Source organism: Falco punctatus (assembly GCF_963210335.1).
Source record: "Falco punctatus genome assembly, chromosome: 7".
NCBI lineage: Eukaryota > Metazoa > Chordata > Aves > Falconiformes > Falconidae > Falco > Falco punctatus.
This window is the reverse complement of record NC_137587.1, coordinates 68,038,159-68,050,528: the sequence shown is the minus strand read 5'-3', so window position 1 is coordinate 68,050,528 and position 12,370 is coordinate 68,038,159. Positions and strand designations below refer to the sequence as shown.

The window sequence follows — 12,370 nt, the reverse complement described above, 5'->3', positions numbered from 1 at the left end:
AGGGAAGGAGAAAAAGGGCAACTGTCCCTTCCTCTTCTGCAGAAACAGACTGAGAAATTCATCGTATTGCCTGCACAGAAACAGCGCTCCCCAACGCTGCCCATGATACGCTCGTTTCAGGGCATCACCCTGCCTGGCTCTGTCACCGCAAACTCTCCTTCAGAGCCGCGGAGCAGCGTTCACACGAACAAACGCAGAGCTATCATCCGCAAAGCAGCTTTAATCCCTGCATTAGGCACGGGGCCAGGTATTGCTAAGACCAACCTTCCTCCACCCCTCCTGCAACAGGCAGCCTGTGTGACGACAGGCAGATGATCCTAAGCTCTGGCAGCTAGTTTTGCATTTTTTTCTCTCTGTCTTCTGGACCAGGGACAGCTCTTTTTGTCCTCGTTTTAGGAAGTGTTGCCCGTGTTAGAGGGTTAAAGCAGGAGGATCAGCCATCATCATCATCGAAGAGGAAAGATCTTCTCTCACGTGAAGCAACACAAGCAATGGACAGTGATGGGAGGGATTTCGGCTCGATTCACATCTCTGCAACAGCTGCCCCATCTACCCTGGATCCTTGCAGGAGAAAACACATGGGAGAAGGGAGTCCACCACTGTTCTACCAGTTCAGATGAATGTCACCGGAGCTGCATCAACTGAAGATGCTCCTTGGAGCAGGCAGGTCCCTGGGATGCAGCAGCCCTGGCCGAACGCAGGATGCTGCGGGAGGTCCCTCCCATCTTCCCCGCTCAGCACCACCAATGCGCTGGAGAACAGCGTTGCTCTCGCAAACCATTTGTGCTGCGGATAACGAAGGGACATTTCTCCACCTCCCAGTCCAGAAGACACCTTCCCTCTTGGAAGACAGTATTTTTGGAGGCTGGTGACGATGCTCTCATGCTGCACGGGACACAAAGCCTCAGAACAACCTTTACTTCCCTTCTCAGGAGACCTTCAGCACAAATCACCTCTTTTCCCATCTCCAGCGAGTTCCCCAGAGGTCCCTCACCCTTCATGAAATTAATTTCCCCTCCCCATGGTACTAAACCTGGCTCAGCTCCAAATTAATTTCAAGACTGAAAGTCTTGTATTGTGAGCTCATAACCCGTAGGATATATATTTTTTTTGTTTTACGAACAGGTGTCGCTTGCTTTAGAAATCCTTCCACAGCTGCACAGCCACTGCCAAAATTTCATCCTCCTTCCAGAAGCCCGCACTCTGCACGGACGGGGTCACTGGCACCTCTCCTGCTTCTCCAGACAGGCCGTTGGGTACCGGTGGCAACATGAAGGTGTGCTGTCACCCAAGCGTGGTCATCCACAAGCTCTACATGAGCAAGCTCCAGCAGACCTCAGCGCTACAGCTGTTGGGTTTGGTGGGCAGCAGGAGTTGCCCTGCACGGTTTTATGGGAGAAACAACCGTGCACAGGGAGGAGAGAAGACTGAAGAAGGGAAGACTGAGATGGGATCTTATCAATGTCTACAGATACCTTAAGGGCAAGTGCCACAAGGACTGGGCCAGGTTCTTCTCAGTGGTGCCCACAGGCAGGACAAGGGGCCACGGTGACAAACTGCCCCCCAGGGAGTTCCATCTGAATACAAGGAAGAACTTCTTTGCCTTGAAGGAGACCAAACACTGGGACAGGCTGCCCGGACAGGCTTGCAGTCTCCTTCCCTGGAGACATTCAGAACCCACCTGGACAAAACCCTGTCCAGCCTGCTGTAGGAAAGCCTGCAGCAGCAGGGGTTGAACTACATCTCCAGAGGCCCCTTCCTAACATGACCAGTCTGTGATGCTGTTATCTTCCCCAGCCTTGATCTAAGGTGCTTCAGCTTCAATTGGTAAGTAGGCGTTTATTTGCTCCATCTCAATGCTCTGGACAGCATCTTCAGCTGCACATTAACAACCCAGAGTGCTCTCTGCTGGGTTATACTGCTCATGGATGAAGCACTGCCATCAACAGGCTTTGGACACAACGAGGAGCCCACCTGGCTGCAGAATCAACGATGGTTTCCATTTCCCTTCTGCTCCAAAGACAAAAATGTTTGTATCCCAGGAGCTGCCACTTGAGTCACCCAACTGTGGCAAGCACAAACGTAATGCAAAAAGACCTGCAATCCTCCTGTAAAGCTACATGCTCTGGTGGATTTATCATCAGCCCAGAAAGACGCTTGTTGTAGAATAAAACAGCACACCTGCAGCCCTCTGAAAGGGACAGGCACTGAAAGCCCAGGGATGCTGTCTCCGAGAGCTTGCCCACATTCCCTTTCAGGGATTAATTCCATGATTCACTCTGTAGTTTGCACAGTTGCCTTTGATGTAAACCTCAGGTAGGGCCAGAAGCTGCACAAGAACAAACCCGAAGTGAAGGTAGGTTATTGTTTGGAAGTTCTCCCAAGCATGGGGAAGGATGCTGCTGTGCGGTCACGCTCTCTGATGGGGATTCCAACATTCACAGCCATCCACAGCCGCATGGGGAAAACCTTCACACCAAGCAAAGAATTCCTCTCTGAAGCACATTAGAAAATAGATGCACTTTATTTCCCACTGGCAAACTAAAATTATGGAGGAAAACTGTTTAATATAAAAACATCTGACAAAGCACCTCCAGGATGTGTTTTTTTGCATCAGAGAAGTAGCTCTTGGCAACAGGCTCGCTCCTCCGACAAGAAAAGTTTTTAGCCAAACCCTGATTGTTATAGACTGCGCAGGGTAAGACACGCCAGCAAACTTAAAGTTAAATATGAAAGAAAAAGGAAACCAAAACCATTACTGGCCCAAATAAACATCTGTCTGTGATTAAACTGGATGTGCAGATATGCTCCACTTTTTTTTTTTTTAAAGTAGATTTATGTTTCTGCAATAGGATGGGGGCAAAAAAGGATGAAAAGGCTCCACAGTGCTGCTGGGTCAGACCCAACCTGCTGCCCCCAGCCGGAGCCAGCACCCGCACCCAGGGCTGCGGTGCGAGCCTGGCACCCCGGCATGCCGAAGCCAGAGGTGGCCATCAGAAAGTTGCAAAGCCAACATTTCACCCCCAGAAGAAACTGCCACCCTATTAATGAGAAAATGTCTTTTTTTTTTTTTTCCTGTTTCTGTTAACAGGTAATTTCACAATCTCTCCCCCACTCTGGAAAAGGCAATGTTTGCCCAGTTTCCACACATATCCGCCTTACATATTTAATAGGCGCTTTTTTTTTTTCCCCCTACTTCTAACACACAGGATCTTCATAAATTTCCTTGTTAGCATAAATCCTTGCAGTCTGTTATTTCTGGGGGGAGAGGAAGAGAAACGTTCACTTTCTCCATTCAGTGGGTTTTAAAAAAATGCTTCCTTAAGTTCGTCCTAAATATTGCTGGAAGCAGAAAAAACCCTCCGGCTCTCGCACTGGAGCCATGGCATCGCTTCAGCAGGGCTGAGTCATCAGCCGGGATGGACAGGCACGCTCCCACCTTCCTCCTCCCTGCAGGGACACGGGGACCCTGCTCCCCAAATCTAACACCCCCAGTTCCACCAGTGCCCTGCAAGCAATGTCTCTACCTTCCCAGGTCTTAAAAAAAATAAAATACAAAACCCCCCAAAACTTTAAATAATCTCCAGGCCCTTCAGTCTCTGTTTGTTTCTCCCCTCTCTGTTAATTCACAATTATCCTCCACCAACTTCGGAGAAGGGAACAGTGAGTAAGTGACTGAGCAGAGCTCATTTCTACACGGAGTCTGTCCTCTTCCAGACTTCGGCAGAGCTGCCTGGAGCAGGCTCACATCTGTGCTTCCACTTTTGGGGCCGGCTCCCCACTACTCCGGAGTGCAGAGAGGAATTAATCGCTCCTCCAACAGACCACCAGCTCACTATTTCTTCTTTTGGATGCACATTCCCAGCTACCGAGTGGGTTCACCAGAGCTGGAATCTTGAAGTAACAGCATATGGGAAGTGAACTGATTTCAAAGTCCAAAAAAATAAATAAATAGTATTTTTGGAAAAATCTAAACCAGCAACTTCCACTGCCTCCTGCAAAGCCTCTTGTTGCTGGTGCAACCTCCCCTCACCAGCCCCTGCTGTCCCCACTCTCCTCAGCTCTCACTGCTCTGGCAGCACTTCTCCCCGCTCGGGTGTGATACCCAGCCCTAAGCCACCCTCCTTTCTCCTCTCTGAAACCACCCGGTGCCGAGCATCCCCTGGCTCCAGCACCGGCTTGGCCAGTCCGTGGCAGAAGGACCGGGTGCGGGACAGGGTCCCCTGGCATGCTGCAGAACTGAAGGGAGGTGGGTTGGACACGGACACCCACCCTTGGCAAGGAGCCCTTTCCCTCTGGAAAACCCTACCATGCGCTGGGCTCGAGCCTCACGGGCCCCACCGGTTCACAAAGGCATTTCTATACGAGCGACAAGATTTTCTGTGCAAACACTGGTACAATGCCCGATAAAGTGAGGAGCAACGAGCAGGCATGTAGGGACACAGGCTCCAGTGACGAGTGGCTCCTTTTGAGAAAAAAATAGCTATCACGAGCCTGGCACTGACTGCTGCAGGCAGTTTTTGTTTGGTATCTTCAGCAGAGACACGCAGCCGGTGCAGGACCTCAGCATGGTAGCCAGGGACTTTGCGGTGAGGCAACAGTGAGTTGTACCCATCACTACCTGTCTGCTCCTACAGCTAACGACTCACCCTTACTACTGCTCCAAAGAAAACTGATGCATTTTTGCACTCTCTAGAAGACAAGACCTACAGCAGCAGCAGCCGCAGCCACGAGTGATGGCCAAGTCAGCGCAGAGACCTACAGAAGGCTCCCGAGCAGCAACACCACCTTCTTCCCTCCCTACCTGTGCTCAACTCCTCCCCTCCTGCATGGTCCCTAGGACCTCCAGAACGTATTGCCACCACTAACAAGAACTCTGGTCACTAACTGTACGATTTCAGGGGGCTTTTTTAGCCAAAAGACAGACCGATGTGGCACGCTGTGCCAGGGGAGCAGGGCTATTTCACGGTCTTTAAGAGAAGGTCCTTCCTTGGGAAGGCGAGGGATATCCTTGTGGGATTCAGGGGAAGGCAGGTGATCCCAAAGCCCACAGCATCTGCTCCAGCACGTCCCCACCGTACTGAACCAGTTCCCGCAGCAGCAGCGTGGCCCTCTACAAGCCTGGCAAGTCTAACGGGTACAGCAGCTTCTTGGCATGTGGTAGAGGAGCCAAGTCTGAGGGGAAGGGAAAAAAAAAAAAATTACTACAAATGTTCCACCAATTATGAGTCACGGGGCTGAGCTTTTGTTTCTGCCTTGCTGGATTTTGCCCTTTCCCTGGTATTTCCCCAGCTCCGGCCGGGGGAGCCGTGGGGACGCCGACACTGGCCAAGGCTCTGGCACAACTCCAGCCAGGGGAAGCAACAGGGCTCAAGATACAACTCCCGAAATGGCAGGTTTTCTTCACCTCTGCTCCCCAAGTGTGCACAGCTGCAGAAAAAAACCCCAACGAGGAACTCGTACTCCTGCGAGCCTGAATGTGACACTGCTTAAACTCAGAAGATGGAAACTTCGGGATCAAACACCTCCAGGTGCCTTTGCCACCAACCCAGATCTTCCCAAGCCACTGTACCTCACCGAGACATCGGAGGCATCCCCAATCCGAGGGAAACACTGTGGCTGGACACCAATCCTTGGACAGTGAGCTTCCTTTCGTGACCCAAACGCTCTGAACCTCAGCTGAAGAGGACTCTGCAGCACCATCCATCGATCCAGTTCCCGCAGAAGGTCTCATCTGCACAACTATGCACAGCTTGTGCTTCCAGTTAGCATTGACTGTTCCTCCAAGTTTTATAGCAAGCCTGCTAGTTCACTGAAGACTTCTTGCTATTTTTAAGAGCAGTATTATAGCCATGAGAAGGTCTACACTTCAAAAAGAGGGTGGCTGTGGGTTTTTTTAGATGTATACGTACAACAGAGATTATCTTCTGACTTCATGCTAAAACTTCCTGTTTAGAAGCTCATCAAGTAAACGAGTAACAGTAGAAGAATGGTTCTCTTTGTTATCCAAAATTGAATTTCGTGGGTTTAGTAGGAAAAGCCTTTTTGATGATCAAAGCTGAAGCAATAAATAGTAGTGGCTTGATGCTAGATCCAAAATGTACTTATTTTTGGAACAGGAGTTAAATGCACACTGAGCTCCTCCGGTACACATAAGGGAAGGCAGGGAAGACCACGTGCTTTGTGTATCCTTTACACAGGCCTACATTTCAAGCAGACCTATTAAATAAGTTGAAATGGAGAATAAACAAACTGAAATATGGCAGATAGACTAGAGTCTAAGTGCTTTTTCTCCTTTTACTTCCCTGTGATGACAAGTATGGGTTAACTTCAGTGAAGCTCTTATCCTCTTTCAGCAATCGTGAGCACTGGGGAAAAATAAATCACACAGCCCCAGACTCTTATTAAAAGTTACACCATTGGAACCTACGCAGGGGGAGAGGAGGTATCCGATTTCAGTACAATCTCGGTCACATGTTATTGTTATATTGTTCAAGTAAAAGTTAAAAATCTCTTCTAGTCCAGAAAATCTACCAGATGTCCCATAAAGGGCTCCGCTGCAAGAGGAGCCGAACCACTACATCCTCAGGAACCGTGGTTTTCAAACTCGGCTGCCATAATTAACGGCAATTATCAAGTTACGATAAAAGCCATGGGCATGGGGAGCTTTACGGACGCATATCCAGCCTGAGGAATGTTTGTTAGGAACTGAACACATATTTATTAGAGCACAACCCTGAATGATCCAACTCCTGGCTATCAATTGTTCCCCTGCTATGGACACTTGGCAGCACAACAAAAGCAAGGCGGGCCGGCACGCTGCATTCGGCACGCGGCAGCACCGTGGCAAAACCGGCCGCAGCAGGAGAACCTTAAAGGAGAAGTAGGGAAAAATCCCTGAAGGGAAACATGCCAGCATCCCTTGATACTGTGGTGCTGTGCTGTTTAAATGCCCCTTAAAATGCTGTGGGGTTGGGACTGGTTTAGGACCTGGAGGACCAGCACCCTAAGGGTCCCCTCCACTGCTGTCACCTTGCAGCATCCCCCAGAGAGCAGCAAAGCCCATCCACATGCTCAGCAATCCAGCACCTGGGCACAGAGGTGCCAGAGTCCTGCTCTACCACAGAGCCCAGCCCAACCACCCAAGGAGGCACACGGGGCTTCAGCAGGACGAAGGTTTATCTGTCTTCATCTTGACTCTCACACCGTTAACCATGTCATTTCTTATATGGAAATTAAACCTGGTCCCACAGACAGGTCCCTCCTGCCCGACACACCATTCAGCCCCCAGCCTGGGATGCAGCATCAGAGGAGAAAGATGAGAAACCATCACGGCAGCCAGAGCAAATGGAAGCCCCAACTCCCCACCTGCTCGTGGGTAAAACCACCCAGGGCCTTACACAGCACCATTACATGAATGAAAGGCTGCAGGGGTGGGGCAGTGCAAAAACCAGGACCTAATTAAGCAAAGCTTTGTTCAGGAGCTTCAATGGCATCGTAGCTGGGAGCCCTACTCATGAAAGCAGGGTTTGCACTGTAGGGCCAGGACCCAACAGGTAACACAAGCCAGACAGACTCAGCAAGAACCACCACAAAGCAGTCATCGTTCGCCATGGCCTCACTGCTCCTGCCATGAAAACAGTGACGGCACAGAGCCCAACCTCGTGCCAGCCCACAGCCCTGGGGCTCGGGAGAGGTCTAGGTGGCTTCCACAGGGGACACGTGTGGCCCCGTGGCCACCTCCCAAACCTTTCCACTTGTCCCAGCACACTCATCCCACAAACACCATCTTATCACGACACGTGGAACGCATGCGCCTCGGAACAATCAACTCAAAATTGCGCTTCCCCCACCCCCCCGCCCCCTTCTTTTTCCACCAAGAATATAAACCACCAGCAGCAGCAGCCACCATCTCCTGCTGTCCTGCCCCACACAAGCTCCCCAGCACAGACCACGCGTGCACGAAGGCACAAACATCTGCCAACCTGAGAAGTCTCCGGGCGTGACATTGGGCGAGTTTGTAGCCTCTGTTTCAGTGTAAGACAACGTGGAATCTGATAGATCTGGGGGGGAAAGAAAGGAAAAAGAAAAAAAAAAAGAGCATTTTTAGTTTTCCTGCATTTGCAAGCACTATGTGAGCATCTGTGGCTCTTCAGTTTCCCATCATCTCCGCAAGAGAAACTCTCCACTGGGCCAGAAAGCAACGATTAACTTTGTACCTCTACCACGCAAATGCAAAGTTTGAATTGCTTCGACCACAAAAATAACTGCAGTTAAGTTGATCAAACAAGTAGGAACTTGGTGCTTACTGGATAAAGTTACATTAAGCCTCTAAACAACTCACAGTTACTATACTTAATTATCACCATTAAAATTCTTGAAGCTGTTTATTCTTGCTTCCTTCCTTCCTCTTTGCTGAAGCGAAGGAAACTTTGTTTTAACAAGTTAAGAGTCTTTGTTATTCTCTCTTGCTTACACGCCTCTAATTAAGTGCTCAACTGTTTGCTCACAGATTAACTATTATTTTTCCAATCAAACAAGCCAGTGAAGCAAATTTCAATCCCTGGCTGTTGTTTTAATAAAGTCACATGTCACCCACTATCATCTCTCCCTGCAACACAAGCAGTTTCTGAAGGGAATTAACTCAGAAGGGGGAGCACAGGGAGGGACAACTCCTTTTTTCTGCCTCCACACCAAACAAAAAAAACCTCAAAAAACAAACACCCAAAAAATGGAGAAAAAATGGCAGGTTGTGGGCAGGTCACCGGCAGCTCCCAGGCCTGGCAGGGCAGGGACTCACCTTTGGCACAGGGCAGCTCCCGCCGTCCCTCGGGGCTGGGTGGGACAGGCAGGCACACTGTCCTGCTCCTATCGCCCTGGCAAACCCTGCCAGCCTCCTCCCTGTCACTGCCCGACGGGGAGCAAGAGCGGCTCGCCTCCGTCACTACCCGCCCAGTGAATCACAGCCACCGACTATGGGACGAAGAGAGAAATCCCACGCTCCAGATGCGGCCACAGCTGCACCGATCCCAGCAAGAAACCCAAAAGGGACACGGGATTCCTCCCTTCCCTCCCACATCTTTGCTCCCCATTTACTTGAGCAAGCAGCGGGCACTGAGAAAGGACGGTCAGGATGCTGCGATGCCAATTCAAAAGGTCCCCAAGGCAGCGCGCACCACGCAGGACCAAGACCCCAGGCTGCATTTTCCAGGCTCTCCAGCGGCTTTTGCTTCACACCCAGCCTACCCACCCAAGCCACTTTTGCTAGGCTTTTCTTAAAAAAGCTTTTGTAATTCACCAGGAAAAGCAAAACATCACTCTGAAATTATATAGTGCCAACGTTCAAAGAGTTTACATCTCATTTTAATACGCAGAGGAAGGGTAATAGCCGGTTCCCCCGTGGCACAGCACAGGCAAGGCTTTATGGAAATGGCACCCAGGAGCTCCCACTCCCCCTCCACTCCATCATCCCGCAGATTACACACACAGACAAAACATGATGTCTGGTAACCTTTCATTATGCCTTCATTAAAAATAGCGCTTCATATTATTTTGGAAAATATGCATGTGCCTACATGGTAATTTGGTATGATAAACTGACATCCATTTACTTCTTAAAACCCATCAGCTGATGCTTGCTCAGAAATAATGAGCAGCCATAAAATCCCGACTTGTTGGCTTTTGCCTGACATGCCACGTAGGGTTGTCTTAGAACCAACACCAGGACTGCGCCATGAAAGAGCTGCCAGGAGATTGAAAGAGAGAAAACACGTACCCAGTGGCTTTTGCTCATCATTAGGAGACAGCCGAGAGTAGGGAGGCGGTGGAGACTCTGGAAAAACAAAACTTTACGTTAGTGCTGTGTTTGGTTTATCAACCCAACCCTCATGCTTTCGCTTTCTGGGTAGGAACCTCCCAAGGTTACAAACGCCCAATGGAAGAAAACCCGCTTGGAAGCAACTCAAGACCAAGAGTTTTCCTACTCTTTCAAGACTGGGGGTTCCACCCTGGTCTTTCAAAGTGGGCTTCACCACAGGAAAGGTTGCAGTTCTCCCTGTCCCCCCCTGCCCTGCACCCACCACCCTGAAGCGCACAAACTGCAGCACGGCTCCCAAAGAGCGATGCTTTCCTCATCCGCGCTGGGAGACAACCGTCCAACCATGGCTCAAACACACACGACTACATTCCAAGGACTGCAAAAGGGTGTCAGGTGCTGAAAAGGACACTCCTCTCTCTGCACATGCAGCCTGCTGCCAGCAGCCAGGCTGGCCTCAGCCACCAAAGTAACCCTGGTCCGTCCCAAGAAGCCCCTGGGTACAGGAGCGGCTGATCCCGCTCCCCCGACCTTCGCTCAGCAAAGCTCCCCAAGCGCTGGGCTGCGAGCAGCCGCACATCAGCAGTCACGCACTGAAAGTGAAGCAAGTCCTTACTAAATCAGGTCAGCTAACTAGCTCTGGCTGTCCTTGGAAGAGCCCAGACCACACGGAAGGCTGACAGAGGTCCACCATCACCTCTGTGCGCTGTTCAAAGGGAAAGGGGGGGAGTTCCTTCTAAATTACAGCAGTGATGCGTTTCTTGAATTATAACTTGCTAAAATTGAGAGGCACCCAGCCAGCTGGGCTCTATCACAGCATCCAGCACTGGGCACCCACTCCAGTGAGAGACCGCACTGAAAACAAACAGCATCACGTTGACCCCACGCTACCGAAACAAGGGTGTGCTCCTCGGTTCCCACACGGATCCGAACACAAGGTACTGGGCCCACCAACTCCATCCCCGCTTGGGTTAGCTCCTGAAGAACAACCTCAGCATCCCCTGTGTGACTGCCCTGGGATGGCCTTGGGTCACTTACTGCTGCTAAGAAAAGGTTGCTCATCTCCCCTAACCAAGCAAGCTGCCAAGCAACAAGATGCTCTCCTTGCAGGGCGCTTAGAGTCTGAAAATAAAAACTTAACAGCGGCGATGTCTCGGGATGTCTGGCTGGTCCCATGCCAGAGCCAGACCTGCCGCCGCAGGGGACGCCTCCCAGGCAGCGAGAGGCGTTTTCACTGGGCTCGGCCGCGTCACCCCACTGTGAACTGGGTGGCAGAGCTGAATGTGCATGGTCTCTGCAGGGAGCCTGGCAAACCCTTGCAGAAAAGGGCATCAAGGCCCTCCTCGGGCTCCTGCCACTGTCCCCAGTGCCTGGTGGGGTCCGGGTACAGTCACCTGCTATCCAAACGCTAAGGAGCCCCTCGATCAAAGTGCTGCTCTCCGCAATGCCCGCACAGGGCTGGTGGCCACTCACCGCTGGGAAAACAGCCACCACGGCGGGAAAGCAACACGGAGGCTTCGCCAGTTTCTAAAATAAATGCGCAGTCCCAACAAATGCACATCACCTCCTACTGAAGCAAAAAACCTGCTGCTAGCCTCTAGCTACCTTCAGGGGAAGCACGCCCAGCCTACAAGTTTCTCTCAAATAAGTACTGCAACGCATGCCAGGCTCCCGGATTGCAAAAAAACATAAAATAACCGAAGCTCTTGTCAGGAAAGGGACCGTCAGCAGGAGGCTGGTGTCCTCCGGGATCCCTCTGGCCACGGTATAAAAACCCATGAGCAATCACCCAGAAATGCCTGGGCTGCCCGGCTGGTCCAGCGCTCGGCGAGCATCCCCGCAGCCCCGGTGGCCATGCCCGGTTGCCCAGCGCAGCCGGCCAGGCTGGCAGCCGCAAACAGGCTGGGAGGACCCTCGCGTGCAGGGGGGCAAAGGGGTTTTTAAGCACAAGGGGGAGCCGGTGCCGGTGGGGATGCCAGGCCGGGGACCCCACACCAACGCCAAGGCGCATCCCGGCCGGGCATCCCGCCAGCCCTCGGGGGTGCGGATGGGCTGAGCCTTGAAGCCTCGATGTCCCGAATTGGGACGGGGGGTGGGGTGGGGTGGTGGGGGGGTGGAAAGCCCCCACCGCCCAGCTCCTCACCTGGCCCACAGAGGCGGCTGAAGTGGTAGGGGTTGCAGCAGACAGTGGGTCCGTCGGCGACGCCGAAGCTCTGGCACTCGCAGAGGGGCTTCAGCTCGGCGGGATGCTGCAGGTCGGGCCAGCGGAACAGTTTGCCCAGGAGCAGGTGGGGGGGGGCCGCCTGGCCCCCCAGGCGCAGCTCGGTGCGGGCCACCAGCACGCAGCCGCTGGGCATGCCCCCGCGGGACTCCACCGCCTCCAGCAGGCTGTCCAGCGAGCGCTCCTTCAGCCGCTTCAGCAGCGAGTAGGTGACGGCCTTCAGCTCCTGCTCCAGCAGCACCAGCCGCGACCGCGCCTCCCGGCCCCGCCGCTCCGGGGAGCCGCCGTCGGTCGCGCCGTCGGGGCCACGGGCGGCCAGGGCGGCGGCGGCGGGC

General features: G+C 52.4%; 1 protein-coding gene across 1 annotated transcript in view; it reads right to left on the bottom strand.

The window, feature by feature from the left end:
- The window catches only part of SMAD6 (SMAD family member 6), a 44,710-nt gene that overhangs the window by 31,172 nt on the left and 1,168 nt on the right, over nt 1-12,370 (bottom strand). The window contains 4 exon segments of the mRNA XM_080396969.1: nt 7,986-8,063; nt 9,776-9,832; nt 11,958-12,342; nt 12,345-12,369. Coding sequence (XP_080253095.1) covers nt 7,986-8,063; nt 9,776-9,832; nt 11,958-12,342; nt 12,345-12,369 — 545 coding nt within the window.